This window comes from Bemisia tabaci, chromosome 2 (genome assembly GCF_918797505.1).
Source record: "Bemisia tabaci chromosome 2, PGI_BMITA_v3".
NCBI classification, from domain to species: Eukaryota; Metazoa; Arthropoda; class Insecta; order Hemiptera; family Aleyrodidae; genus Bemisia; species Bemisia tabaci.
The window spans coordinates 8778230-8797780 of record NC_092794.1 but is presented as its reverse complement, the minus strand read 5'-3'; the positions used below and the strand labels follow the sequence as shown (position 1 = coordinate 8797780).

Here is a 19551-nt window from a genome sequence, read left to right as displayed (position 1 = left end):
GATACTTTGTCATCAAAAGGAAATCACCGTAAAAATTCAGTGAACATTTCTGTTACTCCCATTTTTCTGTCAAATGTAGGCCAAAAAAGAATGTTGAAGTCTGTTGCCAGAGCAAAACAGAAATCTTGTCTGTAAAAAAAAAAAAACTGGGAGGAGAGGCCTGTGATGGCCAAATAGCCTGTTTCTAACTTATCTTATCTTTGGGCAGAGGAGATAATGATTACTAAAAAGAACCAGATAAATGAGAGGAATTAATTTTTTCTGTATTTTAAGAAAAAATATATAAATTTTTTATAATATAAACATATAATCTCGTCAACATATTTACACACATATTATACCAAAATAGAAATGAACAATTTCAAAAGTTTACATAATTTCTTTACATTTTAATCTATACAGAAATCAATGGAAGACTGTTGATTTGTTGCATAAGGCACTTGGAATACCCAATTCTTTCTTAAATGTTAAAACTTTACAAAATGTACAGTCCTTAAAGACACATGTAAACAGATTTTAACTACCTATTTACCGACGAGAGTAAAGGAGAGTTTAGAAAAATAAACTAAATAAAAACATCGATCAAATAGGGGTAATCACAAAAAAGGCGAAAGACGACCAAGAAGTACAGGGTTGGAATTTCAAAAGTTATATTGAACGAATCGATGGGGGAAGAGAGAGAGAGAGATAAACACTGAAATTGCAATATTAAATACTTAGTTATGGTACATGTTAAACCCGTTTCATCGAACAAGCATCAGTGGCGTTACTACAATAACTCACTCTTCTGCCCCACTCTCAACTAACACAGACTCAGACGTGTGAATATGTCGTTCTATATGGAACATGACAAATAAATAATTAACGCACAGCGAAAAAACAGTTACGCAACAGTTGTTTTAAATTACAGGTTCGTTTTAGTTTGATAATTTTAATTAAATATTCGGACCATCTTCAAAAACAAGTTTTGAGTATTGAATGAGGAATAAAAGTGCGAGTTTTCGTGATTTGTTAACATCAGAGAATAGGTTATATTTATCTTCACAATTATTTTGATAGAAAACTTTAGCGATGAAGACTTAAATGACAGAGACTGAATTGAAATTACTAGCAAAGTAGAATTTTGGTGAAATTTTCGTTTTTACTTTGTAAAGGGAAACTTTCGTCTGTTTAATTAACTGTATCTATTTTGAAATAGGCACATTTTTGCCTACAGACAAAAATATGCAAGATGGAGATAATATGTATGAATAGACAAAATTACATTCGTCAAAATAAAATGAACATGGCAAAATGGTAGAGAGCATAAATCAAAATCTATAAAAAAAACAAAAAATTATACAAGACAGTCTTAAATTCGAAGGAAACAAAAAAAACTGAATAAATGAATGCCAGTTATCAACTGTTTAATATCATATCACTGAAAAAGTTTGTAGTTTTAATTTTCATTAGGTACAAAAACCTAAAGCATGTTTAATTACACGGACTTTTTCCCAGAAAAAAAAAAAAAAAAATTAATAGGAGGATACTCTCGTATCAGCTGTGAATACAGACCACTTGAATTAATTACTTGCAAATAAAATAGCAAAGTATTTAATTTATGCAGCATTCTTGCAAACTGTATGAATTTTGGCCAATAATACTTTTCCATAACCAGAGTCATTAGAGTGAACAAAGGCACGTTGAGAGCACTTTACATACCAAATATTTACCATATGATGATAACATTGAAATTCCATCATAAATTGTACAATTTATTGCAGAAGATAAGACACATTAGAGCACCATTCGAAAAGAAATTCTAACATCGTAGGTATTTACACTATTTACTCGTTTTAAGACGTAACTTAGAATTGCTCGGTTTGAAAAAGTTTGAGAAAAATATATTGCTTCTGAAAGAATCTTCTTCCAGATAGAAAGTGTATGCTGTAGGAATTGCACTAACAGCGCTGGTTTCTAGAACTGGATCGGTTCCCAAATCGTGGAGTTATTCAAAAGAAATACGAAAAATTAATGAACGATACCCTTATTTCAAAAGAAAAAATAATATTATGATACGAGAATCAGATTAGTTAATAGCACAACATCAACGTTCAAAAAACCAATAGAAAGCACAAAAGAAATTTCTTTCGTGCATGAACTTAATCTGTCAGTATGGAGCCACCATTATTGGTTCACATTAGAAGCAACACACCTACAATAAGTTTCCTAAAGCAGATGGGTACTTCTTAAGGTGAGGGAAAGGTAATAGCTCCTTACTACATATTGCAATCCAAATAATCCTCGGATGTAACTCAAACAATTATTTGAACTACATTTTGCAATTCGGAACTATAATTTCTGGCTCAGTTTAGAAACAACGTATGTATCATCAGTTTCCTTATGCACATGCGTGTTTTTATAGATAAACCAGAAATTATAGTTGCGAATTGCAAAATGTAGTCCATCTGAACCAATTGCTATTTTTGACTTCAAAATAATCAGTCAATTGAACAGGATAGTAAAGAGCTTGTATGATTATGATTCACGTGTTGGGTTAGCATCGCTCGATCCGTCCTAGAGACCGCGTATTAAATCGATAACAATGCGGATTCGCTAGACACATTAAAGTTTGAGGTCAAAAGAAATTATTTTCAAAAAAAAATGTAAAATTAAGACACTAAAGAGACAAGTCACCACGGCCTCCAGGGCTGGTCCTCGTCCATGCTCTCTATGGACTCCCTCTTGATGACGAGACTGAGAGGCTTATGACTAGGCGGACTGTAGCACCTCGTCGGGGACATGGTGCCGTAACTGCTGCTCCCGCTCGGGCTCAGCGGGCTGGGGTAGCTTCCGTTCGACTGGAGACTCACCGGCGACGTCGCCGCGTCGTTCGAGAACGGCAGCGTCTGGGAGGAAGGAATGTTCACCGACAGCCTGTCGAAGGACGTAGGGGAGGTCCGACTTAGATTCGTTGGGGAACTACTCTGGGGTTTCTCGAGTTTATAAGGCGACATTCGGTGGGTCTTGAGGTTGCTCTTCTCGACGAACTTGAGGTGGTCGGTGGGCTCCGGGTCGGGGTCGGCGAAGTAGTTGGTCGACGACACCTCGTAGCCCTTGGGTATCCTCTCCGAGGGGGCGGGTTTGGGGAGCAGGAGTGGAGGCGGCGACGAGGAGGTGGATGAAGGCGTGGGGGAGGAGGACTTCGACTGGGGGATGGGGAAATTCGTGGGTAGGATAAGCGCGATGTCGCCGTTGGGGAGCCGCGTGGGCACGAGCTGGAGGCTCCCGCTGTTGGTGGTGCTGAGGAAGATGCCGCTGTTCTGGTGGTTGGTGGGCTGGTTGATGGTGAGCGAGGCGTCCTTGAGCGTCGTCGGGAGGATGTGGAGCTGGACGTTGGACGCGTCCTGAGCGGGGCTCGTCGAGCCGAGGAGGGTGCTGTTGAGGCAGTTGGCGAGGTGCTGGAGGAGGCGCCGCCGGACCGGGGGGTCCAGCCCCGGGAACCGACCCACCTCGCCGGCGCACTCGTTGAACCCGGCGCGGAACTTGTTCATGACCAGCGGGTCCGCCGCCAGGGAGAGCGCCACTTGCTGCCGCTGCATTTGTTCCAGGTGCTTCACCGTCATCTCCAGGATGTCTGCCTTCTCCAGCTTCGAGTGTCTTGCCGGCTGTGAACAGAACACACAAATAATTAGTTATTTGTAAAAAATCAGCGAGTTACATAGAAATGAAATAAAATCAAGTTTCCTAGAATTGGACGTATTTCTGCTCAACAGAACCACTGACAGGTAGGAACATTTTTAAAGAATCAGCGAGTTTCATAGAAGTGAAATGAAATCATGGTGTCTGGAATTGGACGCATTTCTGCTCAACAGAACCACGGACAGGTGGGAAAGAAGGGGTGTGCTCGTTAGTCGAGGGTCGTAAAAATAAATGGGAACTATAAGGCACCAGTGACGTCAGTGGCGACGACAAGAGCGACAATACCCGGCAACGTCAGCAAGAAGTACGTCCAATTTGTCGATTCCTAGACGGAGGAACGCAACTGCATTCAGAGGTTGCCAAATTGATTCGAAAAATGAATTGTTTACAAGAATCCAAGAACCTGTGCAATTTTTGTCCAAAATTCGTCTGGTTTTAGCATGAGATCACAGGAAAAATCAGACAAGTTTTCAGTAGAAATGCCCAACATTTTCTAGTAAAAATTCAAAATGCGTCGGGATATTTGGCAACGCTGAAATGAAGTTACGTTCTTTGGTGTGGGAAACAACAATTAATTATCCCTGATATTTCCCTAATTACCGGCGTATAAAGATCTAGTGAAAACCCTGGGCGTCAATTTAATTTATATAATGATTAAACGGAGTGAATAAATTGGCGAATAATCTACTGAGGGCACTCTCAGATTAGACGGATTCCGAAAGTTAGGAGAGCAATCACCGAAAAAATGTTGAATACTTTGCAGATTCTCTGTCATTTTCCCTAACTATGTATTTGAACAATTAAGAGGCTTTCTTCAAGACTCAAACACCTGGGGAGGGAGGGTGTACTGTATATTCTTATAGGATGTTCCAGCAGCGGCATATCATGAACATTTAATGACTGCGATCATTACGAACGGGTATTTAAAATCTGGAACGATAGCTTCTAAGTTGTACTAGGCCGAGCGAGGGGCAAAAGTCCCCAAATGGATTATTATGTAAGACATTGAAACGGGACAGACCCGAAGGTGAAAAGGGCGTGAGAAAAGAAGCTGGCAAAAACTGGCCGGGTGCCAGGAGACTGTCGTGGTTTATGCCTCACGCAATGTTGACATCTGACTCGGCGCTTTTGATGATTTTAACGATGCGATAAGATGCAACACCCCACGCAGTGAATGCCGTTTTCTCTCATTCTCAAAAGCTGGTTTCTTCTCAATCCAAAGCAATTGATTTTCCTCCATTAGGTCTCCTTTACCATGGAGAGCAGATCTCAAAAAAAATCTTTCTAATGGTCGTGGGCAGAGTTCCTCGTGAGATCTTTCGACGATACATTTTTTCAACTTTCGACACAACAAACCTTGTGCTTTTTTTATTTTTTTAGTTTTGAAAAGCAAAATTGTCACAAGTCGAACTTTCCATCTCCAAGAAGGGTGAATTTCAATGGGTTTCAAATTTGGCGGTAACAACGAACTATCATTAATCGTTTTCAATCATGTGTGAGCAATTTTCATTCAAATCAAAACAATTAAGCATACTCTTTTCCTCTCATTTTAATTTCGAAAAATGAGGGAAATTACCCTTTGAGTCAAGTTCCGAATGTGTTTCAACACCCAAACTAATTAGGGAAAGACAAAAATACTTACGTCTTTTTTCATTGCATCCAAAATTAGAGTCTTCAGCTCGTTCAAACAGTTATTGATTCGAGCACGTCTCCGTTTCTCCATAATCGGTTTATTACTCTGCAACAAACAAAATTAAAATTAGGTTAGATTGGTAGGAAGATTTGACGACACTTGCATGCGTTATCAAACATCATTCATCATGAAATGGTACAAGGTATCAACGAAGATTGTAGTCTGATAGTTAGTCAAATGAAGAAGTAAGCAATACCTAATTTAACTTCATTTAGCAATCAGTCGCTATTCTGAGCAATTTCTGACTCATTTGTAAAAGCACTTATCTGCAGAGCAAAAACATTGGGAAATATGTTGTGTTTTAGATGAGCCAAATTTAAAAATAGTAGTTCCTAACGGCAAAAAGTCGTCAACTGAAAACTGAAAATTGCTGGCTTGGATTTACATCATTTCAATGATTCACTCGGATTCAATTTTTACTAGAAACAACGGTCCCTCGCCTTCACCTTCTCGAAAACAACCCTCTTTTTAGAGCCGCACGATGATGGTTATGTATTCTAACAACTGAAAGGTCGTATGATTAAAACAAATAAAAAACATAATGAAAAAACGAGGAAAAATAGTTAATTACATTTTTTTCAACATTTTATTATCAGTTCATGAAAAATTTCCACTATGCCATAATAGAAAAAATCCACTCTTTTCATACGGTTCAAGCGGAGTGTCAGCATATTTGAAAACGAGCGGGATGAGCTAATTAGTCGTGGAACTCGAAAAAAGTGATGCTTGATAGACAAAATTGGGGATTTTACTGTCACGGTTTAAAACGGGAACTACGTTGAGTTTCCTTTTACAAGAAATATATTTACGGGAGGCGATTATTCTGAAATGCTAAGAATTGAGGAATTTTTTTATTAATGCTATTTTTCCATCAACAAACCAAAAATCATTATTTCGCGTGAGAATTGCCATTTGGTCTTTATCAATAAAATTTCATGAGGTAAATTTTCGAAAAACCCCAAAGATGATTGAAGAACTTGACGTTAAAATAAGTACAATACAATATCTGTCTCACTCAAAGAAAACAAAATCATTTGCTGAGAAATCCTTTCTACGAATGAATGATGGAATGAGATTTCTCATTACTGCATTAAGGATACTAGGTAGGCGGTATTCACAGGTATAAAACTTTTTTTTTTTTTAAAAAAAAAATAAAAATTTCTCATGATTAATTTGTAATATAAACTATTGATTGTTCCTATTTCTTGCTTTCTGCTTTTGTTAAAAAAAAAAAACTTGCTTAACCTTTTTATTTGTAAAAAAAATTAACTTCAAGTTTCTCTCTTCTTACTTCTAAACAAAGACGCACATCATTTTTTTTTAAAAAAAAAAGAAAAAAAAGAAAGGCAATCTTTTTATATTTTAAAACTCGTTATAATGTTTCCCTTCTTTTCTAATTTTATTACTTTTCAGCACGACACGCGCTAGGGTTTATCACGAGTGACTGCACCGGCCTTGGTCGGTCGCGAACAACAGAGCGTGGCACATCGAGGTTAGATTTGACAGGTTTGCCTCTTTACATTTAAAAGAAAAAAAAAAATTATCTCGAGCACATTACAGTATCTTCGGAAACGGGATTTTAGAGACAATGTGGCGGCGATTCATTCGCGTGCCTCGTGCCATACCGCAGCGCACAACAAGCACTGCTCGAAACCACACGAAAGAAAGTCATTGCGATGACGCTGATACAGGCTACTAAATCGGCCGCATTTAACGCTCAACAAAGAACATCTTCCGTCCATCAGAGTCCGGTTTCATGAAAAACGTCCAGTTTTATTAATCCTGCTTGAGGCACGAAAAAAAATGTTCCTATTTTGGTCGGCATGGGACAAGATGACTTTCTACCCCCCGGGAACATGAACATTTGAAGAAATTAGGATTTCTTGAGGTTTTTCTTGAAAATACAGAATCTTGAAGAACTTTAAAAAAAAACGAGTGGTGAATTTTCCAACATTGCAATCGGAGGAATACATTTCCCCGTCCATCTATTGTTTTCTACGTTAAATTCATCACGAACTGTACCAAAATCAACACAAAATTTGTGCTGGTTTGTGTTTCACCTCCTATATTAACCAAAAGTGCCATAAGAACACAAATATGTTTATCAGTGCGCACTCTTTCTCAAAAAGACAAAAAAAAAAATGTTTCATTAAAAATTTTCGAGCGAGGTCTTTCAAAATTAAAAAAAAAACACGAAGTCACTGCTGAAGGGAAGGTTCCGTTGCGATCAGAGAGTCGTGCGTAATTCCCCGACATTTCAGGAACTTCTCACCCATGAAAAACCTGCAAATCCGGTGTAGTTCAAAAATTCCGTAAAATCCAGGCATTGATAAATTTTCTGGTATGAAATTTTACGAACGAAAAAAAAATTTCATGCTGGAAATTTTTTTCCGAAATGGCGGCAACGGCGCGGGGGACTTCCGGGGAGATAACCGCGGCTGCGGTGGGGCGCTGGCGCTCCCCCCGGGTCCCGGGTGCGCCACTTGGCAGACTCACGATCTGTGACTGGCTCAAGGTCGCCCTCCGTCACCCATCGGCAGTCGCTCGCGCGCGTCGTGTCTCCTGGGCGTCGCGACGCGGCCACCCGCGCATCCGCGACCGTGAACCGACCGAGCTGAGTCCGAGATCAACGCACCCGATACCGTCAAGACGTGCGCCGCGACGCTTGCGTCGCATCGTCGTGCCATCGCGACGCAGCGCGCAACGATGATAAACCAGTCCTCCAGCTCCGCAGAAAGCGCGATTTTCAGGCTTGTGATTTCGAAATTTGGTGTTCATGGTATTCTCCCTCCCGATTTTCACAAAAATAAATGTGAAAACAAACAAAAAACCAAAAAAATCTGCAATCTGCCGGGCGAAGGAACAACGCCGTAAAAACCTTCAGGTGTTACTAAATTACTTTGGATAGATTACGAATTTTTAAGAATGTATATGAATATTTTTCCTCCAAATTTTTGGACGATTTGGTACGCAACTCAATTCAAATTATCTGAAAATTCTAAAATTGGGATTCTGAAATCCTCAAAATGAACTTGAAATGACGCGTAGTTCCGTATAGTAGAAATACGTCGGATCAATGAAACAGATACTTAGAGAATAAAAAGTTCTAGAGCACGACTTAGGACGATTAATTAGACATAGGTAAGAGCAGAGTTTAAAGAAAAGAAAGAAAAGCTCCAACATAAGGTAACAGGATTCGTTTTCACGAGAGATCATTGAGTGGCAAAGTAGCGTGTCTCAGCGCTCAGCCTACCTCTCATTTTAACAACCCCTATTATGGTGTACGAGAAATTGCCTAATGGGCTCATTGCAGGCGGTTTATACGGGTCATCAGTTCCAACGGCTTTCGTCGAGAACACAGGTAAGACACCTTAAATTTTCAATAATGTCCGACTCTCGTTCACTCGAAATTCGAGCATAACGAGGTGGCACTGTGAGCAAGGAAAACTCAGAATTTTGCATTACGTATTTAAACTTGAAAAACTCGTAGCGGCAATCAGTTAACGACTTGAAAAAGTGAGTTCCTTTCTTCTTACACCGAAATGCACCGTTCCTACGTAATATACAGTTGGTTGAATTTTTAAAAGCAAGAAAGAACATTAAACGAGCGTGGGAATTCATTTCATGCTGATATGATAAAATTCCATGAAAAATGGAATGAACTCATTGTTTAAAAAAGTCTCTGGGAATTTTCGCTGTCTCGGAGCTGAGTAGAAAAATTTGGCCCGTTAAGAGGGAGAAAATAAAGAAAGCGTATTGAAAAAAAGGTTGCGGTGAACTTTAAATAATTCCTGAACAAATGAGCGGCATGGACTTGATAAGATCGACCGATGAAAAGCTGACAGGCAAGCGACGAAAGGAATGAATCAACAAGACATCAAGCGAGGAAAGAAAACAGAAGTTCGGTCTTCATTTTTTGCCTGGCGTCTCTTATTAATACGTCCGCGGTACGCCGCCGCGAACAATCGCCAATTATAATTTCATAACTCTATTGTATGGAAATGTTATGATGCTTCAACACAGGATCGTAAACTTCACTCGCATTGCCTTCCGCGTTGGTGCTTGGCTTTTCGGGGCGAAATTTAAGCGCCTCGCTCCAGACCGCTATTTTGATGATCGACTTCTCGAATCCATGGACACAGAAAAAAACTCTCACCCTCCTATATATGTCACAAGAGCCATTAGAATATATGACTGGTAGTCGTATTTCTACGCAGACGTACCATACCGCCTTGGAGTTCTGTGATTGGTCGATTTTTGAACTTCGCCGGGCATCTAAGCTTACCAAGTATTTTATTGAGGAAAATTGATTGAAATTGAGAGGAATCGTCACTCATGCTTTAGTGAGATGCTAGGTATCAGTTGTATCAGCGGTATCAATTTCATTTAAAGAAAGAACTTGAATCAGTGGAATTTTAAGTGGACCATCAAAAGGTGGAAGCGGATAGGTGCAAAGCCGGAAGGTAATAGACTAACTAACAGCAATCCGCGAGAGACGTTATAGTTAGTCCACCATTTCCTCCCTTAGTCTATGGAAACCGACCATTTCAACCAATAGGATTGCTCCATACTCCCTATGTCTTCTTTACCTATGGTTTTGTCTATCAATTTCAACAATCAGCCCGCTGACTTCTCCTGAAGCGTTAGTTGTAAGAACGAATCCCGACAGCTACCCTGCCGTGGTGAGGAAGAATGGCGTATGAACATTCGAGAGTTGCCAAATTTTCCTGGACAAAACATGTATTTTTGACGACATTCATGCATATTTTTCCTTGAAATTTGCAGATATTTTAGATTAAATCGTGTGCAAAATTCTCTGAACATTTTGGGAAATAATACTGGCAATTTTCCCAGTACATTCGGTTTTTATCGGAGGCAGCTTGGCAACATCAGAAGGCTCATACGGCGTTCTTCCTTAGCACCGGTAGCTGGTTAAACTCTCAGTCGGTAAGGAGATACAGGAGAGTGACAAAATAAGATAGACTGTTGGAAGATATGAGTTGCGGGATTCGCGGCTGGCCCGTTGCGAACGGGGTTGGACGGAGGGAGCTACTCGGTGCCGGAAGCGCGAGTTCACACCGAGCAAGAGTTCCGGTCTAACTCACACGGAAATACATCCAAGAAGCGGCTGCCTCCACGAATAATTGTCTGGGAATCGCATGGCGACGCCGCCGCCGCCGCGCCACGGTCGTGGGACCAGGGACCGGGACCCCAGACAACTTTCTTATGGGAATCTCCCATGCCCTCTGCGGTCAGAGCCCTGTTGCCGCTCCGCTCTCGACCCGGCTAAGACGCCAGAGACTCCTGGCGGAAATAAAGGTGAGAAAAGTAGGGAAGTTTGAGGTTAAGATGGCTGTAGGCTCATCTACTGGTGTAAAATCCACAAAAATAACAAAAAGAAGAAGAAGAAGGAGGAGAAGAAGAAAAAGAAGTTTGAGGTTAAGGTGGATCCTCAGCTTCGGCGCAATGACTTTTCGGTCCTGCGGATAGATTTCAAGTTTGAGGGGCTTGGAGGGCAAAACGCATCATTTCAGTATTTGAAAAATTAAGATAACTAAAATTAGCCTTAAAATATGTTCTGCAGAAAATTCACTGCGGAAATCCAAATTTTAAGCATCTTTGAGTTCAAACTTCCTTTTCACCATCGGGCTCCGTGTTGCTTTTAAAACTTTGAACGCGCACTTTTCGGAACAGCAGCAACTGCTATTATGTGCCTTGTCCTCTAAGCCCCTCGCACGGAGTACCGGGGAGATTTTAAAATCATTCAAAAGTCCGTCTCTGGATCAACCAATTGCGTTTTCAATCAATTCCTGACATGAATACATCGAAATCTGTTCAAAATTGGAAACTGTGCTTCACAACTGAATTCAAGGAAAAAAAGTACGCATCATACTTGAAGCCTGTACTGAATAAGAAAAGCAAACTCACAAATTTTACGGAATGAACTTTTACTGACGTTGTAATCACCACTCGTTTTTTTTTTAAATATCCTCAAGAAAATTAGCTGGCATTTTCTCTTGAAATTGCCGACCGAAGGCTACGTCCAAACTTTTGTGTGGATATTTCTATATGTGTACTTAATACTTCCAGCGTAAGTACGCGAAATTACAAGATCAATATCACGATGTCATCCTTAAATTCAGCAGAATCGGTACTTTCTTAAAATTCGAAAGGCAACACAGGAAGCCTGGCAGAGTACGCGCATTCCCTCTCAACCTCATCTCATGACATATCTACGGAACACCCCGAGAACTTTGACCTATCTTCCTCCCGCTTATTGGTCCCAGAACCGTCGCACTAAGGAAGTTAAGTTCCTCAAACGTTCATCCATCACTTCTCGGAGGTCTCGCGTGCCCGACAAAGCCACGCGTACGGCATGACGTCATCAGCTCTGCGCAATGCGGGTGACTACTCCTAACACTCCTACTCCTAATTGTGTCTAATTGCTCAATAACGACACCCTTTGTTGACTTATAACACATCGACGGACGATGGCGCGACGCGTGCTAACATAGGTCCTCAAGAGATCACGTTTCCAAGGAAGGAAACGGAAAATCATTATTTTTCATCCAATGGTCGCGAAATGCCGCAGATTTAAAAGAGGCTGCACAAGTGCACACATATAAAATACTTTACAGCAAAAATCACTTGCGATTTCAGCCGAAAAATGTCCTGGTTCTCTAAAGTTTCCTGACTGCACGTGAGAGGAAAAAGTTCAGATTGAAACGAAAATTTCAAAAACAATCGCGCTTTCCTGTCTCTCTTCATTTTTATTACCTGGTAAAAGTTTTCATCGAAAAACTTCCTCATGTCATGCACGACCCGAAGTAAGCACCTTTAGGCGTTTTCCACCCAAAAAAATTTCAAGCATAAAAGAGAACGTTTTCATGCTTCCTGGTTTAATCATTTTTAAATTGTATGGGTAAACAATAAATGGCTATGCCGTAGAAGTCCTCGTTGCAGTCAGCACTGTTGGAGAAAAAGGGATTTCATTTGACCCTATGATTTCATAAATGCGTCTGATCTCTATGAGTGATATTGTGACAGCAGCGTTCTGTGGCGCCTGTATTACGCCTCAGCACGATAGTTCTCGCCAGTCAAAGACCTCAAAAACTAAGCGTGCAAAAAATGATGGCGCGTAGAACCGCGAAGTGGAGGCGAATCTGGATTGAAAAGTGTAAACAAAAACACGTAATTACCCGCTTGGAAGCTTGCAATGTATATCTGCTCTAACTAGTGCGCGTCTTACCGAGAATCAGAAGAAAAGAATCTTCCTCTTCAAGTTCAACGGATGACAAAGCACTTGACATGCCTACTCATTAAGTTAACGCGATGTTTTTGGTGACAACTTTAACTCGCATCTACGCATGACATATACGGCATATTCAACTTGCAATGAATCTGGTGGAGCCAGGAGGTTCAGTGTGAGATATGCAATTTGAAAGAACAAAATCAGTAACAGGAGAGTGCGACTTGAAACGGAACGGATGATGATAATTACCTATATTTGAATTTACGAAAAAGCTAGCTTTTTTAAATGTACCTACGCAAAATTTCAGTCTCCAGCAATGGATAATTTTGTGAATTGAGTCTTTTGTACCCACTGGACATTTAATTTTAAGGTGGAGAGAGACATAATTTCAATTAATTAATTCAATACGATTTCAATTAATTAATTTATTATTGCAAATACTCATACTCCGCTTGAAAAAACATGTTTGAACATTTTTACCGCATGTGAACAATATCTGTGTGATAAATTTTGATGAAATAAGTGGCGTAAGAATGAAACTGACTTTCTGTATATAATTTTAGTGTGCTGCCGGCGGTTCATACGCTAACTGTAAATATCACGAGAATTTCTGAGGGTGCTCTTCATGGTCAAACTGAGATAACATCCCCTGCAAATCCTCAAACAGCGACTTGATACCACTATTCGTGGTCCAGGGATGTGCGTGTTGCGTACCAAAAACTGAAGGCGTTTTGCATACCGACGACACGCGCCGCGCACTGGAAAAAAAACACATTGGATCTAGAGTCCAGACTCTTGAAAACATTGACAAGAAAAAATACTCTTGATTCAATCAGATTTAAGCTTAAATCAAAAGGAAATCCGCTCAAATTAAAAGGCTTGGTTCTTGATTTAAGCAAAAATCCGATTGAATCAAGAGTATTTTTTCTTGTCGATGTTTTTAAGAGTCTGAACTCTGGATCTAATGTGTTTTATTTTTTTCCAGTGTGATAGAAATTGCACCGAAATTTCTAATCTCATACCTTTTAACTTTTCAGATAGAATATGAACGTTCCCCTATGAAATTGTCGATCAAATCGCGACTGATATTCAAGAGAAAAAGCAAAGAAAAAAAACCGCAAAAATCGGCTTTTTCGGAGGAACTTCGACGTTCCTGCGTCAATATTACATTGCTCTAGGGAATGTGGGTGGGCACGCTCCAGCACGCAGCAATTGTTATCTTAGCCGCGGCGAGTTGGACGGGATGACTGCGGATGGAGCACAACTTCCGCAATCCCTGCGGGCCCCTCCCGCTTGGAACAAATGCAGCGACAAGTGACTGGAGGGCCCCTCCCCTCCTGATCCCTGTTGACTCCCTCGCCACTCTCACGCACTCACTTGTTGCTCGCGCCCCGTGGACCGGAAGCGATGACCGGGCGGAATACGATTCACCGACGGTGAATGAATCACGGTTACATTATTCGGATAACGCTCGATTGACGTTGCGCAATAACGGCTCGTAACGCGAGGAAAATTGCTGATGATTAGATGGGCGCGCTGGGCTGGTAGTGCTGACTGAGGAAAAATTATTTCGATGTGATGCTGCCTCTGAGAGACTTGACTGCGGTGCCAAAAATCGTCTTTTTCACTGGCAGGAAAAAAATTCCCATTATCCTTTCTGGCATAGCGTTACGAATTTGTAACGGGGTTTTGGAGGTTTTTAAAAACTGAAACTTTTCTCTACGGCATAATTTTGCAAATTTTCATTATAATTTTCCTTTTTTGGAATAACTGATTTTCCAAACATTTAAAATTTTGAAAAAAATGTAATGCTCTATGATTTTTATGCAGGCTACGGAATAGATTAGTACCCCCCAAGAATCTAAGATCCAAAATTAATTAATGACATAGATGGTTATAAATAAATCCGGCTGTAATCTCTAATTTTCGACTGCCTGTATTCTCGTCGCATGGGAAACTTAATAATTCAGAGATGAGAAGAGTGCACTATATTGCTTCCGAATAATTTTTTACTCACAATCAGAGCTTAGAAAACGCGGATGAACTAATTCAGCTGTAATGCAATATTAAATCAGAGATAGACGGGAAATTTTCGGATTTTAGCGTAATATTTTCCGGGATTCTTCAGCTGAATTTTTGTGACACTCAAATATTTACAGACCTTTCAGACAATTGACTCGACAAAATAACCGATTAACGAGAGGGGATTTACCCCCATCTTAAACTGCAGGAAACGGAAACGTTTCGCAGATTCGTTGTTCCGGACAGAAAATCGCTTCAATATTTCATGACGCAGAATCAGAAGCTGGAATAGTTTCGCATTCAATTTCTAAGTTACATTGAGCCACGCTAGCTGTCACGTGCAAGACTGTTCGCTTTGGCAAGGAGGATTTGCGAGTAAGTGAGGAGAAATTTGAAGTGAAGTGATGTGAATGAATCTCTACTTTGGAGTAAAAGTCTACAGTTAGTGACAAATAGACGGAGCGACGTGGTTTTAATGAATGATTCGTCATTGAAAAAAGACGAATATTTTGTTTTGCTAGATGAGACAGGACATGGGAATTGGGTAATTAGCTTCAGTCTAGACACAGGTTATTATCAATTCTGGCAGATCAGATGATGTGAACCATTCACTCAATACAGCGCTGGAATTTCACTATCAGGAAAAAGAGGAGAAATTATACGGACAGTTAACTCGAATTTCAGAGAAGCTAGTTTTAAGTACCTACCGGCCAAGTACTTGATTATAACGCGTAAGTCCTCTTCGCGGGAAAACATTAAAGAAAATCCTAACCAGAAACTATGGTAACGTTAATCTGGATCGTGGTGTCCAGAACTCGACGATAATTCGTTCATTTCGAGTTTCACGGGGGAAAATATATTGGAGGACCGCATTCGGGGCGTATTCGCCCACTTCAAGTGAGATTCTCTTAGAAGTACCTACCTACAATTTTCACTCGACCTTACATCCGAGATATTGGTGTTGTTTCGGTAGGTAATCGCAAACTGTTGAACGCCGAGTCCGAGAGATCGTTTAATTTAAAAAGAAAAATGGTCTCGGAGCGAACATGAGAAGGTCTGGAACACCATTAGGGTTGTTACTCAAATCAGGGGCGGATTGGCATCGCAAATGACCGGGAACACCGGCTCATCAAAGCTTAGATAAACTCGAGATAAAACCACTTTCCTTGTTTTTTTCGCGGTGTGAGGGTCTGCGGGTGCAAACTGGAAAAAATCATCCTGGCTCTCCATCAGCCGGCCGGGGGTTTGCCGGCTTTCCCGCCTGCCGTTCCTCCCCCTTAGAATATTTGAGTTCCGTATGAAGCCTGGTTTTGATTAGTCCTAGACACCATAATCCAGATAGCTCGTTCCAAAATCAAAGTATCGGATACATACCCTGCGCGTATCGCTAGGCTTCCTGGCATTGGACATGGCTGTCGTGTCCGCGGCTGTCACAGGGCTCGAGTGGGTGGAATCTCCTCCACAGGGCACAGCGGCGAACCCCGCCGAAGAGGTGACGGCTCCGCCACCGGCGACCATGCTGAATAATCCAATCACAGACACAACACAATCTCACTAACAATCGGATCGGAAACCGATCGCCGACACTATCATCGAACAAATTCACCGGCTGTGAGTTTCATGGGATCGAATCCGAGTCGAAGAAAACACAGTTCACAAATCGAGGGAAACACAGTTTTCGATTTTCATCGGCGGAAACACAATTTTCTAAAAGCACAGAGCGCGGGTCACGTTGGTTGAAGACGCCGCGATCTTCGGCGAAATCGAGAGAGATCGAACTGGCGTGCTGCGCGTCTCGTGGTTGGTGCGGAACTGGTGGGAGCGCGGGCACGGAGAGATGAGCTGGCGCTGGCGACTGATACTGCACCCTGGCGGGCGGGCCGGGCGGCGCGGCGCGGCACGGCGACTTGGGTCGGTGCCTCGTGGCCGGTCCCGCTGGTGGGGATAAAAGGCCTGCCAGTCGCGTGGTGCTGAATTATAGTCGCCGTTGTGAGGATCGCGCTGACGTGAGCCTCCGCGCCCGAACCGGCCGAGGCGGGCGTCTAGGATGCGCCGCGCGGGATTCGTCACACGACGCTGTTGCCGGAGTCACGAGAAAATCAACGGAAATCAGGATGTAGCGAATTGATCGATTAAGCTATAGACAAAGAGGACTAATGGGAAATTGAGCGATCCTATTCGTGGGAAGCATTTAGTTGCAAGAGACGAAGGAGGTCCACGAACAGTGCTAATAGCGACCCTTAAGAGCCCTACAGTTGATCCACCATTTTCCTTCTTAGTCTATGACGACCACCCGTTCAACCAAGGATCGTTCCATTTTTCCTTTTTTTACTTATTTATATAAATTTACGTAAATACTACAAGAATATGTCTTGTATCTTTTTACATGCTTTAAATAGGCTAAATTAATTTCATTAAATATACGAAGGAACGTTAGATAGTAAAATCATTATCTGAAAAACAGGAATTATAAACTTCTCTCTTATTTTTCTTTTTTTTTAGAAATATTAAAACATACAAGCCACCAGTTTAATTAATTAACTTTCTTCCTTTTGCACTCCATTCAAACTCTCAGTCATACCTTACAGATTTCCACTCGCAAACTAAATCTTGATGAGAGTTCGAAGGCCTGCCACCTTTATATTCTCAAATTTCCCTTTATCTTCTTTCTCTGTGCTTATATCTATCACTTTGTCAATCAATTTCAATAATCAGCCCGCACGGAAGAGACCACAGACTCATGGAGACATAATTCATAGCTCGGAGCTATCGCCGCTATCGGAACCTACCGCGATTCCCAAGTCAAGAGCTGAAAACTTCCGCGTATCCACCATGATGCGAAAGAGTTTGGTCTCTTTTTCGCCAATTCAGGAGAAAAGGTGGATGGGACGAAACGCGTAATATACCACTATTCCGACTTCCAAGATGATAAAATTGCATACCCACACAATGAAGGAGAACGTGAACTCTTTTTGGCTGACGCAGAGACTTTAACGCATGGGTAGGAAAGTTGGATGGAGTACACTTGATACAAATGTTTTGACTTCCAAGAAGACAAAATTGCATATCCAAAAAATGAAGGAGAATATGGTGTCTATATATCATTGCGACTATTCGATTCGTCTAACTCAGCTTTCAGCTCGTCTAACTGAACGTCCGGTTCGTATAACCAATTTAATGAGATGAAAAGAACTGATGAAAGAAACTTCGGTTAAATGATACGAATATTATCGATTTGTAAAGCTTTTGCGAGATCGTTAAATTTCTTGAGAAAAATGCTGCGTAAGTGTTGAAATTTTTATAAAATTTTTGTTTAAATGTTGAATTTTCAGAAAATTAATGCGGTCGCGTTGAATTTTTAGAAAATTACTACGAGCGCCCTATTTTTTTAATGAAAATTACTGCGAACGCGCAACGGCATAGTGTGTGGGCTGAAATTCTGGTTGCTGGAAACTGCGTGGGCCAAAGACTTGGAGGGTCTGTCGCTTTTCATAAAATTGGCCATAGTAATAATATGAAAAACTATTAATAATGTTACACGAGGTAATGAATCGATGAATTTCACGATTAACTCTAAAAAAGGGAGAATCGCATGCGCCTCATGTTAGGCTGCAGGACAGTCATCTTCTGCATTCGCACAAGGCAGCAGTATGCATACAGCTCTCTTGCAAGGTGATAAGGGCTTTGGTACTGATTTACTGGAAACGACGTCAACTTCTACGGATTCACGGGTTTGTCGATCGATTCACGGGTATGTCCATCGATTCAACAGTTTTTAGATCAACTCGCGGGTTTTGGCGATCGACTCCCGGATCTGTCGCTCAAATCACGGGTTTGGCGATCAGCTTGTCGATCGAGTCACGAGTTTCGGCGATCGATTCAAGGGTTTGTCGATCAAGTCACGGTTGTCGATCGAATCCCGTCTGTTTGTCCACATTTTTATTCCTCGATCGATTCATGTGGATCGAATCGATTTTACCTGCCAATTAGTTCACATCGTCGCGATTTTATCTTTCGATCGGTTCACATAGATCGATTCGCGTTTTTATTTTTCGATGGATTCATGTCGATCGATTGCACCGAATTTATCGAGTGTATCCTCCTGGTGAGAACTGGCGACGCCGCCTTCCGCGGCCCTCCGCGCGTCCGCGCAACAGGTAGTATCTGATGAGCCCCCGCCCGGCTGCAGCCTCCCCGACGCGGAGCTCCGCCGAGATACAAATCTGTCCGCAGGTACCTCTACCTGTGTCGGTTCACCGCCGCGCCCGCCGCACAGTGGATCGAGTCAATGTGAGAGCTCGGACAAAATGTGAATACTTTAAAAGCTCGTAATTCTATTCATACAAAAATTTAAGGTTTTAAAGGTGGTTCCATTGGTTTCTTTGGGTAACTTTCTTTCAGAGGCACCCCTTGGAATTTAAAATGTGATGGCATAAACACAGAGACCACTTGACGAGAAGAGACCCACCGCTAGTACCTGGCGATAGTGGAGGCTTTTACTTTCGAAACTTCAGCATTCTACTGTTGACTTACCTACGTGGTTGATGTTTAACAACGTGTTGACAGTTTCGTTTTGCAAACAAGCCGAAGTTTGGGAAACTTGTTTGGCTCATGACGTCACCCTCCGTCATTCACCAAGTAGGTAGGTCCACAGCCGAAATTAGGGTGATGCTCCCTTATAATTGTCCATAAGGAATTGTTGAGTCCCCGAAAGTAAAAATTTCCACCTGTCGCCAAGAGGCCAGTGGAGGGTTTCTTGTCTCTGCATAAACATCAAACTTTGCTGTTTATAGTCAAAAACGTCATGTCCGACGTCTTTGATTGACTGGATCCACTGTGCGGCGCGGCGTGAGAACGCCGCCCCTCCCCCCTGGGCATCGGCCGCGGCTCGGGCATTCCCATC

General features: G+C 41.6%; 1 protein-coding gene across 1 annotated transcript; it reads right to left on the bottom strand.

The window, feature by feature from the left end:
- Positions 1-242: 242 nt before the first annotated feature.
- LOC109040174 (uncharacterized) lies at positions 243-16606 on the bottom strand. The gene is made up of 3 exons (XM_019055997.2): positions 16023-16606; positions 5324-5419; positions 243-3647 (listed from the first exon to the last, which is right to left on the bottom strand). The coding sequence occupies exons 1-3, from the start codon at positions 16164-16166 to the stop codon at positions 2673-2675; spliced, it is 1215 nt and encodes a 404-aa protein (XP_018911542.2). The 5' UTR covers positions 16167-16606; the 3' UTR covers positions 243-2672.
- Between the last annotated feature and the right edge of the window lie 2945 nt (positions 16607-19551).